The sequence below is a fragment of the Brassica oleracea genome, chromosome C8 (genome assembly GCF_000695525.1).
Source record: "Brassica oleracea var. oleracea cultivar TO1000 chromosome C8, BOL, whole genome shotgun sequence".
NCBI classification, from domain to species: Eukaryota; Viridiplantae; Streptophyta; class Magnoliopsida; order Brassicales; family Brassicaceae; genus Brassica; species Brassica oleracea.
In genome coordinates, this window is record NC_027755.1 from 14147990 (window position 1) to 14169976 (window position 21987).

Here is a 21987-nt window from a genome sequence, read left to right on the forward strand (position 1 = left end):
TGTTGGGGGTGGATTTACATCCTCCCTCAAGGCCCATTAGACAATGTACTAGGCCCATTTGGCTAGAAAACCCTAGACATATGGTTGTATAAATAAAGAGATATCTCTCTTGAGCAAGGGATCTCTCTTCTCTCATTTGACATTAAACACTTCATACAAAGAGCTTATTGATTCTTAGATTTATTTACACTTGTAATCATACATGTAATATAATCTTTAATCAATAAATTCTTTTTGATGTTCTTTCTCCATTTGATTTCTATGTTGATTTCTCTTTACCCTCAAGAATCTAAGAAATCTATTTCTTAAATTCTTCATTGTATGATTCCGACAAACGCACCGTTTTCGGTTCAAACAAAAGTCATTTTCATCTTTTATTTACTCAATCTATATTTTATATATGATCAACAGTCTGTTTATTTATATTCACATATGATTAGTGGAAGTTGGATATGTGCTAACTCATGAGCACCCCAAGGATAAAAGAAATGGCATTGACCAAATACGACGGGAAGACGATTATCTGGACAGCGCATTCGAAAGGATCTCACCAGCTGTATAGATACAATATTAAGTTGGCGAGAGACAGCAGACGGGACACGGAATAAAAGTCCATTCAAGGGAAAACATGCATGTTTATTCATAAAAAAACTATCAAAGAATAGCCATTAAACAAACACTAATTAAATATACAATCATATCAAACGCATGGTTTTGATAAAAAACAAAAAAAAAAATCAAACGCATGGTTAAATTATTCTGTATTTTAATATTGTTGAAATAATGCCTTTAATCTGGTCGAGTGGCATCGATTGGCCGATCCAGGAATCACGGATCGACCCACGAAAATTCCCACACATATACACCAAGATAGTACGAATTGGTCTCAAAGCACATCACTCTTATACCCTTGGCCACTAGGTGCAAACAAGTGTTTCTGGTAACATCTAATACGATTACCCTTCATGTACGGAAATTGCAGTATTTATTTCTCTTAAGAGAATCTAAGCATCCCCACCTTTCCTGGAGTTGAAGAGTTATAATGTAACATCCCGAGTTGTGATATATGGAAAGGCTTAAGAGAATTGATTTGGCTACCTATGTCACCAAAGTTGTCTTAATTTTTCCGGAGCACATCCAAAAAGAACTCCAGATTTAAGTGTGGAAGGATGGGTAACCTATCGGGAAGTGATTCGCAATAGTGTGCTAGTGAGGCCAAAGCACGGGGAAAGGTCGGGTGGTGATTGCAGGGTCAGTATACAATGATTTCGAGCCTTGGAAAATTAAAGGACCGATCGCTGGAACGGGATGGGGCCCACGGGCCGAGAGAGCGGGCGTGGGTGGCCTATTAGCTGTGGGCGGTCGGGACGTTACAAGTGGTATCAGAGCTGGTTAGACATCTCGGTTCTGACCCGAGAGGCGTCTTGAGACCTATCGTGGGGCGCAACGAGGACGTTGTGTTCATTGAGAGGAGGTGAATTGTAACATCCCGAGTTGTGATATATGGAAAGGATTAAGAGAATTGATTTGACTACCTATGTCACCAAAGTTGACTTACCTTTTCTAGAGCACTTCCAGAAAGAACTCCATAGTTAAGCGTGCTTGAGATGGAGTAGTGGAAGGATGGGTAACCTATCGGGAAGTGATTCGCAATAGTGTGCTAGTGAGGCCAAAGCACGGGGAAAGGTCGGGTGGTGATTGCAGGGTCAGTATACAATGATTTCGAGCCTTGGAAAATTAACGGACCGATCGCTGGAACAGGATAGGGCCCATGGGCCGAGAGAGCGGGCGTGGGTGGCCTATTAGCTGTGGGCGGTCGGGACGTTACATATAAGTTGTATCTTGAAACTGTAGATGCTACCCTCAAGTGCAAACACCATAAGTTTATGAGTTAAGATGATTAGTTAAAGGAAACTTCAACCACTTTGGATAACCTTATTACATATCTATTTTTTATCAGCTAGGGGATCCTAAACAACTTCCAGCTACTTTGATCTCAAAGTTTGCTCAGTATTATGGGTAAAGCGCATTACGTCCAAACATATTCTGGTATTTGTTTATATGTTTGTATTGATACTACTGGATTGTTGTGTTTCCTTTCTTCAAATGAAGCTGTGAAGAATGGTTCTCATTTTAGTAGTGTCAACTGTCAGATTGGTCTAATAGGCCTTAGTGATGCGGAGATGCTTGACGGGCCGCGTCAGGAAAGTCGAAGCCCATTCAGAAGGACTTAAAAGACGAAGCTGGTGATTGAGTTGAAGTCGTCGTCTTCTTTTCTTTTCTGTTACGAGAGCTGTAACTAATTCTCTGTAACGATCAATCTCTAGTGCATTTCGGGACACCGATCCTGAAGAGAGAAGTACCCGGAGTTGAAGTGGGGAACACTATAATTCGTGTGTGTACTTTAGTTCTTTACTCTTTAACCAACATCACACGAGAGCAAGAGAGAGAGAGAGAGAAGTGAGCGAGTGCGATCGAGAACGTATCGGTAACAAGTGGTATCAGAGCGCTGGTTACGCTGGGAAGGATACTAGATCGACTCAGGGTTCGCGAAGGAAGAAGGATCGGTTAGATCATCCAGATCTGACGAGAAGCAGTCAAGATCATCTAGATCTAACTGGAAGCGAGCAAGGAGGACGAAGAGATAAGGAAGAAAGATTCGACGGGGATCGATCTATAAGATCTCCAGGGGAGTGATTCTTACCTTTCTTTGATAAGACCTTAGATCAATTTTGCCTAATACTGTATAATAATAAACATCCAAAACTAGTTTCTCCTAGAAGGCATTGATCTGAATCTGGAATTAGATTGCTACTGATTTATTCCTTTGAAATCTGATTGTTATCTGCAGGTGACAAACAGATTGAGGTGGAGTCAGCATGGATCCTACGCCGGGGAAATTTCAGATGAATAAGTTTGACGGCAAGGGCGACTTCGGATTATGGAAGTATAAGCTGTTGGGGCAGCTAGAGATTCAAGGTCTAGGTTCAGTACTGAAGGAAGAATCAGAGACAACTTCAGAAGAGAAGTCAGATGACTCAGATGTTAAGGAAGCTAAGGTGGATCCTAAAGCAGCTGAGAAAGACATCAGGGTCAAGAATCTATTGGGGACGTGTCTGAGTGATATTATCCTAAGGAAGATAATGCACGAGCCCACGGCTTTTGGAATGTGGAGAGCTCTGGAACATGACTACCAGACGAAGTCTCTTCCAAATCGGATATACTTGAAGCAGAGCTCTGTAAGCTTCAAGATGGAAGAAAAAAAATCGATAGAGGAGAACCTTGACGCCTTCTTGAAGCTAATTGCAGACCTGGCGAGCTTGAAGATCATGGTGAGTGATGAAGATCAAGCCATTCAACTCCTTACAAGCCTCCAATGCTAATATGAACCTCTGGTTCACACATTGAAATATGGGACTGGAAAGGAAACACTCACAGTAAATGAAGTCGTTTCATCGGCTTACGCAAAGGAGGCAGAGCTGAGACAAAAGGGAGTTCAGAGCAAGTCTAGGCAGGGAACAGAAGGGTTGTATGCGGAAAGCAGAGGGAGGTCTGAAAGAAAGGGATCTCGAAATTCAAACAGACGAGAGAGGAGCAGAGATTATGACAGAGGAAGATCAAAGTCAAGACCAAAGTTTGGACCAAAAGCTTGCTGGATCTGTGGAGATGAAAATCATTGGAAACGCGACTGTCCAAAGAGAGGTAGACAAGATAACAGCAGGCCATCTACTCAGCAAACGTCGCTTCAAAGCTACCTACCTCCATAGCCTTGACAGCAAGCTTACTTGGAAAGAGTGATGAATAGGTGCTAGACTCTAGGTGTACATTCCACATTACACCCAGACGAGAGATTTTATCACAGTTTGAAGAGTTCAAAGGGAACAAGGTCCTCATAGGTAATAATACTCATTGTGTGGTGAAAGGACAGGGCACTATCACTATTGACAATCCAGATGGAACGGTAGTAACCCTCATTCATGTGAGATATATTCCAGACATGGGAAGAAACTTGATCTCCTTTGGTCAATTGGAACAGTCAGGATGCAAGTACACTAGCGCAGGCTTCAAGGTGAATTATTACAGAGGAGATCACAGAGTGTTGACAGGACAGCATGACTAAGGCCTCTATTACCTTCAAGGGTCAGTCAGAGGAAACAGGGATGGGGAGTCTTGTAACGCAGTCGACATTACAAACAGATGGCACTCACGCTTGGCACATATGAGCCGGTCATCAATGGAGACTCTTGCAAGAAAGGGTTTCTTAAAGAAGGAGGAGGTGAAGACTCTAGGGTTCTGTGAGGCACGATGGGCTGCTACTGATTTATTCCTTTGAAATCTGATTGTTATCTGCAGGTGACAAACAGATTGAGGTGGAGTCAGCATGGATCCTACGCCGGGGAAATTTCAGATGAATAAGTTTGACGGCAAGGGCGACTTCGGATTATGGAAGTATAAGCTGTTGGGGCAGCTAGAGATTCAAGGTCTAGGTTCAGTACTGAAGGAAGAATCAGAGACAACTTCAGAAGAGAAGTCAGATGACTCAGATGTTAAGGAAGCTAAGGTGGATCCTAAAGCAGCTGAGAAAGACATCAGGGTCAAGAATCTATTGGGGACGTGTCTGAGTGATATTATCCTAAGGAAGATAATGCACGAGCCCACGGCTTTTGGAATGTGGAGAGCTCTGGAACATGACTACCAGACGAAGTCTCTTCCAAATCGGATATACTTGAAGCAGAGCTCTGTAAGCTTCAAGATGGAAGAAAAAAAATCGATAGAGGAGAACCTTGACGCCTTCTTGAAGCTAATTGCAGACCTGGCGAGCTTGAAGATCATGGTGAGTGATGAAGATCAAGCCATTCAACTCCTTACAAGCCTCCAATGCTAATATGAACCTCTGGTTCACACATTGAAATATGGGACTGGAAAGGAAACACTCACAGTGAATGAAGTCGTTTCATCGGCTTACGCAAAGGAGGCAGAGCTGAGACAAAAGGGAGTTCAGAGCAAGTCTAGGCAGGGAACAGAAGGGTTGTATGCGGAAAGCAGAGGGAGGTCTGAAAGAAAGGGATCTCGAAATTCAAACAGACGAGAGAGGAGCAGAGATTATGACAGAGGAAGATCAAAGTCAAGACCAAAGTTTGGACCAAAAGCTTACTGGATCTGTGGAGATGAAAATCATTGGAAACGCGACTGTCCAAAGAGAGGTAGACAAGATAACAGCAAGCCATCTACTTCAGCAAACGTCGCTTCAAAGCTACCTACCTCCATAGCCTTGACATCAAGCTTACTTTCAAAGAGTGATGAATGGGTGCTAGACTCTGGGTGTACATTCCACATTACACCCAGACGGAAGTTTTTATCACAGTTTGAAGAGTTCGTAGGGAACAAGGTCCTCATGGGTAATAATACTCATTGTGTGGTGAAAGGACAGGGCACTATCACTATTGACAATCCAGATGGAACGGTAGTAACCCTCATTCATGTGAGATATATTCCAGACATGGGAAGAAACTTGATCTCCTTTGGTCAATTGGAACAGTCAGGATGCAAGTACACTGGCGCAGGCTTCAAGGTGGATTTCTACAGAGGAGATCAGAGAGTGTTGACAGGACAGTATGACCAAGGCCTCTATTACCTTCAAGGGTCAGTCAGAGGAAACAGGGATGGGGAGTCTTGTAACGCAGTCGACATTACAAACAGATGGCACTCACGCTTGGCACATATGAGCCGGTCATCAATGGAGACTCTTGCAAGAAAGGGTTACTTAAAGAAGGAGGAGGTGAAGACTCTGGGGTTCTGTGAGGCATGTGCGATGGGAAAATCTCACAAGCTGAGTTTTCCAAAAGCAAAGCATTCAACAAAAGGAATACTTGACTATGTTCACTCAGATCTGTGGGGTTCGCCAAACGTCACTCCGAGCCTTTCAGGATGCAAATACTTCCTGACATTCATCGACAACTACTCCAGAAAAGTATAGATATACTTTCTCAGAACAAAGGACGAGGCATTTCAGAAGTTTGAGGAATGGAAGATACTCGTTGAAAACCAGACACAACAAAGACTGAAGTGTCTAAGGACTGACAACGGCCTCGAGTTCTGCAACAATTCTTTTGATAAGGTTTGTAAAGACACAGGGGTGAAGCGACACAAGACATGTCCTTATACCCCTCAGCAGAACGGAGTCTCAGAGCGCATGAACAGAACAATAATGGATAAAGTAAGGAGTATGTTACACGAAACTGGGTTAGGAGCAGAGTTTTGGGCTGAGGCAGCTTCAACAGCAGTGTATATCATCAACAGATCACCAGGGTCAGCCATCAACTTCGAGATTCCAGAAGAGCTGTGGTCAGGTTCAGAACCGAGATATGAGCATTTGAGAAGGTTTGGATGTGTCTCCTATGTCCATACAGTGGCTGATAAGATAAGTCCTCGAGCGACAAAGGGAGTACTTCTTGGCTATGCTCTTGGTACTAAGGGTTACAGGGTCTGGCTCTTAGACGAGGAAAAGGTAGTGATCAGCAAAGATGTGGTGTTCAATGAGGAGAGCTGTACAAGAAAAGGGAAGAGGTCACAGAAGTGACAATTGAAACCGTGAAGTAAACAAGCCCGAAGAAGAAAGTTTCATTCAAAGAAACTTTGGAGGAGTTTGAACCAGGAAACAAAACGGAAGGAGAGTCTTCTGCTCGAGGTGGAATTAGTGTGCTAAAGAACCCAATAAACCTTTCAGACATCAGTGACTCAAAGGAGGAAGATGAGTTGGCTACTGATGAAGCATGTGAAGATTTGACCGACTACATACTGGCAAGAGACAGAGTCAGAAGGAAGATTAAGCCTCCATCGAAGTTCGGCGATACTGATTTTGTAGCATACGCTCTGGCAAGTGCAGAGGCCATAGAGATTGAAGAGCCAAAATCCTATGAAGAAGCAAGAAGAATTAAAGATTGAGGCTTGTGGAACGGAGCGATGAGTGAAGAAATGGTATCACATGACGTAAACCAGACTTGGGAGTTAACTGACAAGCCGAAGGACTAGAAAGTAATAGGCTGCAAGTGGGTTTACAAATACAAGCCCGGTATCCCAGGAGTAGAAGAACCAAAGCATAAAGGTAGATTGGTAGCAAAAGGTTTTGCTCAAGTTGAAGGGATAGATTACAACGAGGTGTTTGCCCCAGTTGTTAAGCACGTGTCTATCAGGCTGCTTCTGTCAGCAGTTGTGACCTTCGACATGGAATTGGAGCAGATGGACGTAAAAACAGCATTTCTCCATGGGATTCTACAAGAAAGGATCTATATGTCACAACCTGAGGGTTTCGTGAAGAAGGGTCAAGAAGAAAAGGTATGTCTCTTGAAGAAAGCGCTTTACGGGTTAAAGAAATCCCCATGTGAATGGAATCATCGTTTTGATGATTTCATGACAAAGAAGAAGTACATCAGAAGTCAATATGATCCCTGTGTATACATGATGGGGAAGACAGTAGAGTCGAAAGTTTATCTACTGCTTTATGTAGACGATATCTTGATAGCGTCACAGAGCAAGATGGAGGTTGATTTATTGAAGAAGCTTTTGAGAACGGAATTTGAGATGAAGGATTTAGGTCCAGCTCGACGTATTCTTTGTATGGACATTCTGAGAGACAGAAGTAGTGGAGTGCTAAGGCTATCTCAAGAGAAGTATCTGGAGCAGGTCCTAAAGACTTTTGGAATGCAAGGTGTAAGTTCAGTTCAGACTCCGATTGGTTTGCAATTCAAGTTAAAGGCAGTGTCAAAGCCAGAAGAAGCAGATCAGATGAAGAAAATGGAGGATATTCCGTATGCAAGCGCAGTAGGTAGCTTGATGTATGCTATGGTAGGCTCGAGACCGGATCTTGCTTATGGTTTGGGACTAGTCAGTAGGTACATGGGGAATCCTGGAACAGAACATTGAGCAGCGGTGAAGTGGATGTTGCGTTACGTTAAGGGAGCTGCGGGTTTGAGTTTGTTGTTCACAAAAGGATCAGACTTTCAGGCCAGAGGGTATTGTGATTCAGACTACGCATCAGATCGAGATCGGAGCATGTCAATTACAGGTTTTGTATTTACAGTGGGAGGCAACACGGTGAGTTGGCGTTCGTTTCTACAAAAAGTGGTTGCGTTGTCTACTACAGAGGCTGAGTACATTTCATTGTCAGAGTCGAGCAGAGAAGCGGTGTGGTTGAAAGGAATCTGCGAAGAATTGGGGTTCAAGCAGCAAGCAGCAGAGATCTACTGCGACTCGCAAAGTGCGATCTATTTGGCTAAGAACAGTATGTTCCATGAACGCACAAAGCATGTTAGAGTCAAGTATAATTTTATACGAGAGCTGGTGGCACATGGATTTGTGAAAGTCTTGAAGGTTCACACTTCAGAGAATCCAGCGGATACACTTACGAAAGTTTTGCCAGGAGAGAAGTTCAGTGGCCATGTCAAGACACTGAACATTTATGAAGCTTGGAGTGAAGCTTCATGAGCCAGGATCATCTCAGAGGTTTCAGTAAAGAGAGATGATGCAGAGGCAGCTAAGGCTAACGGTGCAGGAAAAGTTAGCAGGTGTTTGACTGAAGGTGGAGCTTATGCTCAGGAAGTCTCAGTGATTTAGAGAGTGACAGTGTTACCAGGATCAGGAGTGCACAAGATCAGTATCAAGTTCTGGTGCTGAGAGAGAAACAAGAACCAAGGTGGAGTTTGTGAAGGATGGTTCTCGTTTTACTAGTGTCAACGGTCAGATTGGTCTAATGGGCCTTAGTGATGCGGAGATGCTTGACGGGCCGCGTTAGGAAAGTCAAAGCCCATTCAGAAGGACTTAAAAGACGGAGGTGGTGATTGAGCTGAAGTCGTCGTCTTCTTTTCTTTTCTGTTACGAGAGCTGTAACTAATTCTCTGTAACGATCAATCTCTAGTGCATTCCGGGACACCGATCCTGAAGAAAGAAGTACCCGGAGTTGAAGTGGGGAACTCTATAATTCGTGTGTACTTTAGTTCTTTACTCTTTAACCAACATCACACGAGAGCGAGAGAGAGAGAGAGAAGTGAGCGAGTGCGATCGAGAACGTATACAAAAGCTATGGTACAAGCATATTCCGGAGGCTTCAAAAGGTTGGCTACCCGGTGGACATGTTAAAAACCCAATACTGTATGCGTCCAGAGGTATCTAGCATCCCCTCAATATAGCTTCTCACTGAACATCTGATTCTTTTTTTAAAGAGTTTCAGTTGATAGCTTCTAGTTGTCTTAAATTCTTGACTTCTCTCTTGTCTGAAAATTAGAGAAGAAGCTTCCCTTCCAAGGAGTTTTATGAAGATGCACTGGAAGATGGAGCTGACATTGAGCTCAGACAACTCCTGACTGACATAAATACTGTTGCTTTGGTCCGTTTTTCTTTTCCGATATGCATGAAGGGAAAGAGTCTCAACATCCGGGATAAACTGGTTCTCGAGTAATCTAGACGGAGTGGATTTTGTTCTTCTAATCTACCACAGACTCGTAACCATGTACCCCGAGCTCAAGTCAAGTTCTCACCTAGCTATTATATCTCCATACAACTACCAAGTAAAAAAAAATCAAATTTAGGTGATGCAGATAGAATATTTGAAAAATATTCTTTAAGTATTTTAACTATTTGATTTATTATTAATATGATAATTATCTTTAATGTTTTAGGGTTTTATGACTTTCTTATATATAGTTTTTTAAATTATGGTTTTATGGAGTTTATATTTGATCAATAAAAGTTAATTTTTTTTTCTTTGTTCTTGTTTCGGTAGATCTATAGAGATCTCAACGAATTTAAAAAGACATTGATCTTAGGCATTCGAAGACTAAATAAGATCCTTGTGTTATCGTAGCTTCCGCTACACCAGGTGGTATCAGATCTTATTTAGTCTTTGAATGCCTAAGATCAATGTCTTCTTAAATTTCGTTTAGATTTCTATAGATAACAAAAAAAAAACTCTTTAACATTTATTAGTCAAATATAAACTCCATAAAACCATAGTCTAAAAACTATATATAATAAAGTAATAAAATCCTAAAACATTAAAGATAATTACCATATTAATAGTAAATCAAATAGTTAAAATACTTGAGAATATTTTTCAAATATTCTATCTGCATCAATAGGTTCAAGGAGATGGTTGGTGCAGAGGCTGGAAAAGTGGTTGATATCTCAACACTGTTGATGGGTTTCAGGTCAATATTCTACTCTCTTTCTTACATTGTAACCTCAAATGTTACACAAACTAGATTTTTTTATTCAGCTTGTAGACAGAACTTTTAGTGTTTTCATCCTTGTCTTATGTTTTTTCTATCAAAGGGAATGGAGAAGGATGTTGCAATATTTTCATGCGTCAGGGCTAACGATAAAGGGGAAATAGGTTTTCTCTCTAATTCTCGGAGAATGAATGTTGGCATTACACGAGCTTAGTCTTTTGTACCGGTAAAACAAAGTCACTTTTTCTATGTGCATAGAGCATTTCCAATATATTATTCCATTTTCTATTCCAAAATAGTGTAATTCCAAAATATAATTGGATTTTACTCCAATATATTACTCCATTTTTTATTTCAAAACCCTAAATAATTTCCTTTTTTATTTAGTTAATAATTGTTAGTAATACCTTCAACTTATAAAAATTTAACAATTTTTCTTTTCAAAAAAATAACAATTAATCCCAACTAATTTATGTTTACAAAACTTATATTAAAATATATTTATTTAAACTAAACATTTATTATTAAAGAATATAATAAATCATAAAATATATAAGATACCATATTTTGTTTTAGTAGTGAGCATTAGAATATTTTTCCACAAAAGATCAACTAATATATTACGTAAAGAACAATGAGATTTTTTATCTTTATTTTCCTAAATCGAATAATAAAATTATAAAATCAGACGTTTTCATCTTCTCTAATTTCACTTCGGGTAGAGCTTCTCTTCCAACTTCAATTGGTGCAATTTTCCTAATCCAAAAAAAAATTATGTATTAAAAGAATATAATGAAGAAAACAAAGTTGTTTTGTAATTTGAATTTCATACATGATCCAAATGTTTGTGCATATATCAAACTCAACAAGTACAAATGTTGATCCACAAGATAAACAAATTTATCTATTCTGTTTGAAAAATACTTCACCGATCTTGGTACGTAGTTCCTGAAACAATTTACCGGATTATTAAATCACTTATTTTATATTATATTTATTTTATATTAGTTATGCTTAGTTTTGAGTTTTATAACTTTATGCATTTTTATGTAAAATTATTAAATAATATTTTGTAGAATATCTTTTCTAGAATATCATAGTTTCATGTTATTGTATCATTTAAATATTATTTAAATATAAAACAAAAACATTCAAAATTAATAGAACTATTTCATAAATAAAAAAGTTCAATTCAAAAATAGAGTAATGAGTAGGATTACTCCATAAATGGAGTAAGCCTAGCCATTATTCCATTTTGGAGTTGAATATGGAGTGGGGTTAGAGAATATTTTATTAGAGATGCAGAGTTGGAGATGTCCTTTTGCAGGGAACTTATACCTTGTTTCTTTGTTTTATCCCTCACGGATATATTCTCCATTGAAACTTGCAATCAGGTCATTGGCTCAGCTGCTACATTAAAGAGTAATCCACTGGGGAAAAATATAGTAGAAAGTGCTGAGAAGAGAAACCCATTATTCAAGGTAAAACATTGTCTTTCTTGTTGTGTTGAAGTAGGAACCTATCTGCACTCTAGTATTGTTTTACTCCATTTTTGTGTTGATAGGTATCGAAGCCAATGAACTATTTCTTGAGCGAGGAGAATTTGGAGACGATGAATGTGACTGAGGACATGGAGATTCCTGATGCTGCAAGGTATGAACTCCTCCTGTTGCAAGTTATGGCACTACAAAAAAAGATGGATATTGTGACTAATTTTTGTGTCAAAATAGTTTGTCACAATATTGTGACTAATTGTTAACTAACTTGTGACCAAGTTATTACGTTACAAAATGGTAACTATTTGGTCATAATATTGTAACTGAATGTTAAGGAACAAAATAATGTCACAAATGATGACGAATTAGAGACAAAAATTTGTCATTAATATTTCTATAAATTATGCGATCAAAATGCTATTAGTCTTATGATTTCAATCCCTAAAATTATGCCATCAATGTAACTGTTATGAAAAATCATATAATTTTTACATGTGATGAAATTAAGCAATAAAATAAAATATATATTAATCATGTAAAGAGTTGGTAGAACAATAATGGCCTAGCTATTAAACTTAAGCACATAAATTTTTTAATCAAATATATGACAATGACTAATAGAATAAAAATATGTGCCACATTAAGCAAAAATAAAAAAACCTGCGAACGTTCTATACTTCCATTATAAATTTGATGACCTAAATATGGGGAAATCTGTTATTAAGCTTTGAAAAAAAAGGATATCTATTTACCTTAGATAAGAATAAAACAACTTTTTAAAAAAATCAACAGTTATCACAAACGCAAACACGTGAGTTTGGAAATACAAATAATTTCATATATTTTGTTATTAAATAATTTTGTAACAAATCCCCAATATATAAAAATATTTCACCACAAAAAAAAATCTTTTCTTTTTTTTCTTCCATAGCTGCAAAATCCTCACGTCGTCTCCTCTGATGGTTTTGTGAATTCTAAATTTACATAATGAGTTCAAGTGGCGATATTTTCTCTTCAAGAAGTTGGATGTATAAGCGAATTAATCAAACAACTAATGAAGTTTCTGAAGAATTTTGTCAAGGTTTAGAGATCTTCATGAAATTTGCTATGAATCAGCCATTGTTTATCGAGACTGGTAAACTTTTTTGTCCATGTATTAAATGTGAGAATGGAAAATTAAGCAGAGAAACAACCGTCTCCAGTCATTTATACAACAGGGGGTTTATGCTTAATTACTGGGTTTGGATTTCTCATGGAGAAGATTATGATATTTTGAACAACAATAGTCATGTGGCTGGAGAAACTTCGAGATATGATTTTCAAACAGAGCAAGAGAATCCTTATGTGGACATGGTTTCAGATGCATATGTTCAGAACATGGAAGAAGAACCTAACCTCGAGGCAAAACAATTTTATGATATTTTGGAGGCTGCTAAACTTCCAATATATGATGGGTGTACAAAAGGCCTTTCACAGTTATCTTTGGCAGCTCGGTTGATGAATCTAAAGACAGATTATAATCTTCCTCAGAACTGTATGGACTCAATCTCTCAAATGGTGAAAGAATATTTGCCAGAAGGTAATGCTTCTTTGGATTCTTACTATGATACAAAGAAACTTTTGCGGTCATTGGGGTTGCCATACCACAAAATTGATGTATGTCAAGATAATTGCATGCTTTTTTGGAAAGAGGCTGAAAATGAAGAAAAATGTCGGTTCTGCAAAAAAGATAGATTTCGTCCTACTAAAAAGCTTGGAAGGAAAAGAGTTGCATATCGCCAAATGTTCTATCTACCGATATCTGATAGACTGAAAAGATTATATCAGTCGAGAAGTACTGCAGTACACATGAGATGGCATGCCGAGCACTTGACTAAGGACAAGGAAATGTCTCATCCATCAGATGGAGAAGCATGGAAACACTTTAACGAGGTATTCCCTGATTTTGCAAAAGAGGCAAGAAATATTTATCTTGGGTTATGCACAGATGGTTTCAATCCATTTGGTATGTCGGGACATAATTATTCATTATGGCCTGTTATAATGACTCCGTATAATCTGCCTCCAGAGATGTGCATGAAACAAGAATACATGTTCTTGACAGTTTTAGTCCCTGGTCCTAACCATCCTAAGAGAAGTCTCGATATTTTTCTTCAGCCATTAATAGATGAGTTGAAAGATTTGTGGTCTAACGGCGTTCAAGCATTCGATATTTCTACCAAACAAAACTTCTCATTAAAAGTTGTATTAATGTGGACGATAAGCGACTTCCCTGCTTATGGTATGCTTTCTGGATGGACAACTCATGGTCGGTTGGCTTGTCCTTATTGTATGGATGAGACTAATGCATTTCAGTTGAAGAATGGTAGAAAAACAAGTTGGTTTGATTGTCATCGGTGTTTTCTCCCATTAGATCATAGTTATCGGCGAAACAAGAAGAGCTTTAAAAGAGGAAGGGCTGAGACTGGTAGCCCCCCTGAGTTGCTAACAGGTGTAGAACTTTGGCAGGGACATGTCAACCGTTTGCCCAAAACAGTTGATTGTGGAGGAAATCATGGACGAATACAAGGATATGGTGATACTCACAACTGGCATAAGCAGAGCATTTTTTGGGAGTTACCTTACTGGAAATATCATAAACTTCGACACAATCTTGATGTAATGCACATCGAGAAAAACTTTTGGGATAATATCATCAATACCTTACTGAATGTGCAAGGAAAGACAAAAGATGATATTAAATCGCGGCTTGATTTGAAAGAGTATTGTAATCGGAAAGAGTTGCATTTAACATCTGATGGGAAGGCTCCAGTCCCAATTTTTAGATTGCAAGCTGATGCTAAAAAGACTTTTTTACAGTGGCTGAAAGAAGATGTTAAGTTTTCAGATGGATATGCTTCAAGTATATCCGGGTGCGTTGATCTTGCTGGAGGAAAGTTAACCGGAATGAAAAGCCATGACTGCCATGTTTTTATGCAACGGTTACTTCCAGTTGCATTTGCTGAACTTTTGGATAAGTCTGTACACGAGGCTTTATCTGGTAAGTATAGAACTATTTTCTTAGATTTACATACATGAAAAAAGAACTATAGTTTTTCTGAAACTGTCAGGTCAAGCGATGGAGCTAACTAATATGATTCCATTCGTAAAACATATAATCAGGATAGCGATTTTAACCCTTACATTTCAATAGTTTTTTACTCGAGCGTGTGAACTCCAAGTTACATTTTCTTGGGTTATTCATTATTTTATGGTCGGATGTTTGTTTCAAAGGCAGGTTTGTGACTTTGTCACCTTCTTCTTCTCTGTAGTTCTATAATTAAATTGACCTTTTGTGGTTGAGGACATGCAGCCTCTTTAGGATATGATTAATTATTTGTTTAATATCCATGCAAAGCTAGATTCCCTGTAAAGTTTACGTTTCTAAGGCTCCTGCTGTTTTTAACTCTATACTACAACTTATAAAATACAATGACAATTATTTTTATTTTTTTTGCAGGGGTTAGTTCATTTTTTCGGGATATTTGTGCAAGAATTTTACATAAAGATGAGGTTATGATGCTGCATCAGAATATTGCAATGGTTCTCTGCAATCTTGAAAAGATATTTCCTCCTTCTTTTTTTAATGTAATGGAGCATTTACCAGTTCACTTGCCACACGAAGCTCAACTTGGAGGACCGGTGCAATTTAGATGGATGTATCCTTTCGAACGTTATATGTACCACCTCAAGAAAAAGGTTAAAAATAAGGCTAAAGTAGAAGGCTCAATCGTGGAACAATACGTAAATGAAGAAATTTCAACATTTTGTTCTTATTATTTTGAGTCGCACATCAAAACAAAGGGTCGTACAGAAGCTCGGCATTATGAAGGAGGTGATGATCAATATACACACCAACTTGGTGATATTCCAGATATGTTTTCCCAGCGTGGGAGAAGTAGCGGTAAAGCAAAGGATATATGGCTTCAAACAAAAGACTACCATCATGCACATACATATGTTCTGCTAAATTGTGAACAATTAAGACCATTTGAAAGGTACGTATAAAATATATATTTGGTTTACATTTGAACAAGAGTAATTTCCTATAAAATTAGTCTTTCTAAAAGGGATTCCTATACAGGTTGTTTGATGAGATCATGATTGCTGATCATCCGGGTATAAGTGATGATGATCTAATCACTCTTAAAGAAAAAGAATTTGCAAATTGGTTGCAAAAACATGTAAGAAATAAGTAGTTTTAAAATAATTAATTTTGCTAAAGTTTATTTATCTAAAGTGTTTTGTATTTATTGGTGAAAACAGGTGGAGGATAACTGTATTGCTAAATCATATCCGGAATGGTTGCAGTCACTTGCTCATGGTCCAATGATAAAAGTAACTTCATGGCCAATTTATTTTTCTCGAGGTTATACATTTCACACGTACGATCATGGGAAAGAAAAAAAAACTGCCAACTATGGAGTTTGTGTGAAAGGTACATCATCTTGTGGATCGAATGATGAGCCTGATTTTTATGGAATACTAAGAGAGATTTTAGAACTCCACTATCCTGGACCTGTTGATCTGAAAGTTGTGGTTTTCTTTTGTGACTGGTATGACTCAACCAGTGGAAGAGGTATCCGGAAAAACAAGTCAGGCATCATTGATGTTAATGTCACAAAGCGTTATAGAAAATATGATCCTTTTATTTTGGCTTCACAAGCAGATCAAGTATGTTACGTTCCGTATCCGCGTGTAACTCGGAAAAGAGATCAACAATGGGAAGCAGCAATAGTGATACAACCAAGAGGAAGAATTTTGGTTAATGGGAAGTTAGATTTTACTGCAATGCAGTCTGAAAATGATTCTCCAGTTATGAATGTTGATTCGATGCAAGTCGAGACATTAACAAATCTACATGGCCAAGCAGAGTACCTTGATGATGTGAGTGATAATGATGAATCTGGATCAGATGATGAAGATGGAAATTCAGATATTGAAGTGTCGGAAGAAGAGTCTGATTAAACTGGTCGTTGTTTGTATTTTATTTTGATTTAAGACTTACATTTCAGCATTTTATTTTGAGTTGAACCCCTATTTAACTTAATATTTTATGTTTTGCTTCATTCTGTTAAACAACAATTCTTGGAAGTGATGAATTGACATGTTCACGTTGAACTTTTTCTAACTTTTTTTGTTTGAATTCACACATGTTTGTTCGTCTCTTTCTCTCCTTTTGGCGATGGGTTTTCTTGTGAATCAAGTTTCATCTTTTTTGGGGAATTGTAATGTTCTCTTTACCAAACTAAGCACCTAATTAAGTAACAAAGTGAAAATACATAAGCTAGCTAGAGATGATGTTCCAATTATCTGAGATATCTTGAATTTCTATCCGTTTTATAGAATACTCGAAGTTGTATAGTTGTATGTTGCATTTGAATAGTGATGGATTGCAACAAGGGTTATATCGTTAGTTGGCTTGAAAAAAACTAACACTCATCTCTTGGACAGCCATTATAACTCGTCATGCTTATATACTTTGATAAGCTGTTGTTTGAGACATTGGTAGTAATTACAGTCAAGGCTTTATGCTTCATAAGCTTGTTCGTGATTCAAGATGACTTGTCGAACTTTTTTTTTATAAGAATCATGAGTTCTGAAGAATCTTTCCATATTTTATAATATCTAAGTAGCTTTTGATACAATATACTCGTTTATGGACCATACTCATTTAAGTAAAAAGATATTTGTTACTTTTTGTCATTATCTATGATTTATTTAAGCTACATACTTTTTTTATTTTTATTAAGTAAATATTTTTTTGTTAAATAACCAGACGTCTTAAAATTAGATAGTGGGGTTTCTAAATTTTTAATCAAGCCGCCTTAAATTTTGTAAGTGGAGCCGTGGAGGCATAAAATTTTAATTATACCGCTTCAAGTGTTGCCAAAATTTCACGAACCCATTAAAACTCACAAAAGATTATCTTTCTAGGTATCTCTTTTATTTGTTGCTCTCTCGGTCCCTCCGTTGTCTTCCTTATTCCAACGGTTGGTTTGCCTTCCACAGTAAAAAGGTGATTTCTACTTGAATCTGGATTTGGATTTGGATTGCTAAAACTGTATCAAAGTTTTGATTCATGATTTTGCTAACCTAAACGTAATTGTTCGTATCCATCACCACGCTTTTGTAATGAAACTCACATATTATGGCCTTAGCTTTATTTTAAGGCCGAGTAAGTTATATTCATGATTACATTATATCTTATTTGATCAACTGTTTTCCTAGATGGCTTCACTAATAATAGGTGGGCGCTCCTATGGGAGATCATCAAATCATCGATTTGGTAGTGGTTCACAAGAACCCCTTTCCCCTGCTCTCTCGCCTACACCTGTTGCAAATTCCGAACCAAGTGTACATATGGAAGATTCATATGTAGTTCGTACATCTTTGCCCATGCTCCATCATTCTCGAAAGAATGGATCTAAATCTGTTAAAAGTCTCACATTCAAATTTTGTGATCCATGTTTTAAATTTTTTTAATGACAAAATACAAATGATTACAAAATCTTATAAGTAAAAAGTCTAATTTAATTAATTATTAAGATTAGAAGATATATATATATCGTTTTAGATTAAACTATATACCATATAAAATACATAAATATTTTAATTTCAAAAAATTACTTTGAACATATTTTTTTGATAAAAGCTTTGAACAAACATTGACAACTTAATGTTTTAAAAATTATAAATTACTAAAACTATTAATGGAAATTTTTTTATCAGTAATTTAATTTTTTTAGTATAAAAGATACAAATGATCGAAAAGCCATATGAGTAGAAAACATCATTTAATAGACATTAATATTAAAAATATACTATGAATGTGAATATCATTTAAATTTAATTATATGTCCTATCAAATAAAAAAAAATTTGGATTCATAAAATTGATTTATATCTTCGCACCAGTTTAATTGTATATGTAATAGTTATTGACTTTTAATTATTTAATATATATTTATTATTTTATAATATGTAAAAACATATAATACATAAAATAATATATATATATATAATGTTCTTGCACGAGTCTTAATCTAGTTATTTAGTGTAAAGAAAGACACAAAAGTGTTAAATCACTCTTTCTTTTTTACGAACTACACATGCATTTCCTGTGATGTTTTATATGGTAAATACTAGTATTTATTTATTTATTGTAGTTACAGTTTTTGTAGTGCTTTTGTTTTTGTTCTCATGTTTTTACATTTCTATTAGGCTGCTGGAATGTCTAAACAAGGACGTGTATTTGGACTTGGAGCATTACACAGTAAGATTTTACCAGCTTGTGATGTTTCGTCGACTGCACCCGAAGCTTCTGAAGAAGTTGAAATGATAACACAAAGATTGCAAGAGGTGGAAGCAGAACTAAAACAGAGCCGTGAAGAGAATCTGCAGTTTCAGAAAAGACTTGAGAATATGGAAACTCTGGTTCAGTCTATCACAAATCTAAGTGTGTAGACTTGGATCCACCTCCATAAATTTCCACTTTCCATGAAGCTTACGTTTACCCCATGTATTTAATATCTTTTATTATGTATTTCGTTAAGACTATTTCATGTTATTATCTTTGTGAACCTATCTTTGTTATTTGATTTGGATGTTAACTTTTATTTGATATATTAATGGTAACGTTTTTAGTGTTCACCATAATATTATATATAATATTTATATATTTTAAACTGATGTTGTAAATGTGACTAATCTTTTCACTCTGTTAGTCATGATATGTTACATAGATTAGTAACAATAAAACGTCACAAATTAAAGGAGTTTGTGACAATTTCATCACCTTCTTTCCGTAGCTAACTGTGACGAATAAGAGACATAATCTTGGTCAGAATATGTTACAAAGATTAGTAACAATAAACCGTCACAAATTAAAGGAGTTTGTGACAATTTCATTACCATCTTTCCGTAGCTAACTGTGACAAATAAGTGACATAATCTTGGTCAGAATATGTAACTAATAGGTGACACATAATTGGTAACAACTTGTGACGATTCTGTGGCTTAACTTTGGTCACAGTTTGCAACGTATATATGACAATTTAATTTGTAACAAATTGTGTCTTTTTTTGTGACTTTGATATTTTGTCACAATTGGTGACAAATTTGTTACTGCGGTTAATGGTCACTAAAATTGTGACGATTTTGACACGTAAACTGAATTGTGACCATTTTATTGTGACTTTTTATAATTTGTCACACATCGGTCACAATAGAAAATTTGTGACCAAAAAAAGATATATTGTGACAAATATTGTGGTAGCAATATTCATATTTTCTTGTAGTTAAGATGATGACGACGACGACGACGACGACGATGACGACTTTGGAGATGGTGATGTTTTCATGTTGATCACAAGATGTACACTGCGCATGGAAGAAGACTAAAATACTAAAAACATTTTTAAGTTATTGAACATTTAAAAATATCTTGCTTCTGATTTTTGTAAGTTTTTTACTTTTTTTTTTGGCTTAGAGAAGAAAAATGTCCTATGCGCCTAGTAACTAATATACAAAAAAAAATTCTAGGGTAAATTTCAAGTTTACCACCGTTAGAACTGAAAGACAAGTCCAGCTATTGGCTTTTATCTCATCCCTGCAGTTGGCTAATGATAACGACTGTCCTATTTGGTCAGTCGATGGCATATCGCAGAAGACTTTTACCTCTAAGGCGGCATGGAATGTCAACCGTCCTCATAAACCAGCAGTAAGTTGGGCTCAGTTAGTTTGGCACAAAGCAATGATCCCCCAACATGCGACAACAACATCGCTCTTTGTCCTGAATAGAAATCCAACCTTGGATCGGCTGGCAAATTGGAATGCTGATACTCTTACAACTTGTCTGCTGTGAGGAGTGGCAAATGAGTCTCGAGAGCACTTATTTTTTTAATGTTATTTCGCAAGTCTCCACCATTCTGTCTACCCTTCGGCTTGGTTGCTTATTGTGAACTGGCTACATAGTGCTCCGGGTGATAGGTTTTCTCTTCTAGGGCTTCTGCAAATTTGGCAAGCTGTCACTACAAGAAAACAGCGTAATTCTGACGGACAATCTGACGGAAAATGAGATCCTCGGAATATTCCGACGAATTTTCGAGGAAATTCCGAGAAAACCAAAATTTGGGTTTCCTCGGAATTTCCTCGGAATATACCGATGAAATACCGAGGAAGACATATTCCTCGGAAAACACCGACGAATATCCGAGGATATATTATAGCCGTTGGAGATTTTAAAAATTCCGAAGAAATTCCGAGGAAAGAGCCGTTGCCGTCGGTATTCCGTCGGAATTTCCTCGGTACTGTCGGCAGCATTTCATCTATAAATACCCGCACCCCCCAACCTCTTCATTCACTCCATTTCTTCATCTTCTCACATACTATATTTACACACGAATTTGATTGAAAAAAACATGTCTTCTTCAAATTATTATCGTTCTTGGATCGATCGACCTCATTTGGATCCGAACACGAGATTGCTTACGGAAGAATACCAACGAGGTATAACCGAATTTATGGGGTTAGTTCAACGACAACTGGAAGCAGAAACGGGTATGTTAAGATTTCCTTGCTCTAATTGTAAAAATAGAAAGATTATTAAAGAGTGGGATGTTTGGACTCATCTATATTTGAATGGGTTTACACGAAGTTACAAAATTTGGTATCATCATGGAGAAACTGATTATGAATATGGTAGTACTAGCGAACCTCAGCCTGCGGTTAGGTTAGAAGAACCAATTAGAATGGATGTAAATTATGGTGTAAGTACTGAGCAGATGGTAAATGATCATTTTAGAGGAGAAGATTTACCCAATGCAGAAGCTATGAGATTTTATGATATGTTGGATGCTGGAAAGCAACCCTTGTACGAAGGTTGCAGAGATGGTCATTCAGCTTTATCATCTGCAACAAGACTGATGGGCATTAAAACAGATTATAATTTGGCTGAAGACTGTGTGGATGCGATTGCTGATTTTGTAAAAGGTATTCTACCTGAGGATAATGTAGCCCCTGGTTCATACTACGAGGTTCAGAAACTGGTAGCTGGTCTTGGTTTATCGTATCAGGTAATAGATGTATGCAGCGATAACTGCATGATTTATTGGAGGGCGGATGAAGAGCGGGTTACATGCATATTTTGTGGAAATGATCGTTATAAAGATACGAGTGGAAGAGTTCAAGTGCCATATAAAAAGATGTGGTATTTACCTTTGACGGAAA

The 21987-nt window shown here is 37.3% G+C and overlaps 2 protein-coding genes across 3 annotated transcripts in view; both read left to right on the plus strand.

Moving 5' to 3' along the window:
* The window catches only part of LOC106311711 (probable helicase MAGATAMA 3), a 14855-nt gene extending 2755 nt beyond the window's left edge, over positions 1-12100 (plus strand). Inside the window, exons 2-5 of one of the 2 annotated variants that reach the window (XR_001264077.1) lie at positions 10134-10202; positions 10327-10449; positions 11618-11704; positions 11788-12100. Coding sequence is in view for 1 of the 2 variants with exons in the window: in XM_013748972.1 (XP_013604426.1) it covers positions 11618-11704; positions 11788-11982 (282 nt within the window). In the remaining variant the exon portion in view is untranslated. The remainder of the gene's footprint in view (positions 1-10133; positions 10203-10326; positions 10450-11617; positions 11705-11787) is intronic. The other variant, XM_013748972.1, reaches the window with a different exon arrangement.
* Positions 12101-13069: 969 nt separating this feature from the next.
* Positions 13070-16726, plus strand: LOC106308710. The gene is made up of 4 exons (XM_013745840.1): positions 13070-14759; positions 15219-15756; positions 15843-15942; positions 16025-16726. Exons 1-4 carry the CDS (start codon positions 13070-13072, stop codon positions 16724-16726), a joined length of 3030 nt encoding a protein of 1009 aa, XP_013601294.1.
* The last annotated feature ends 5261 nt before the right edge of the window (positions 16727-21987 follow it).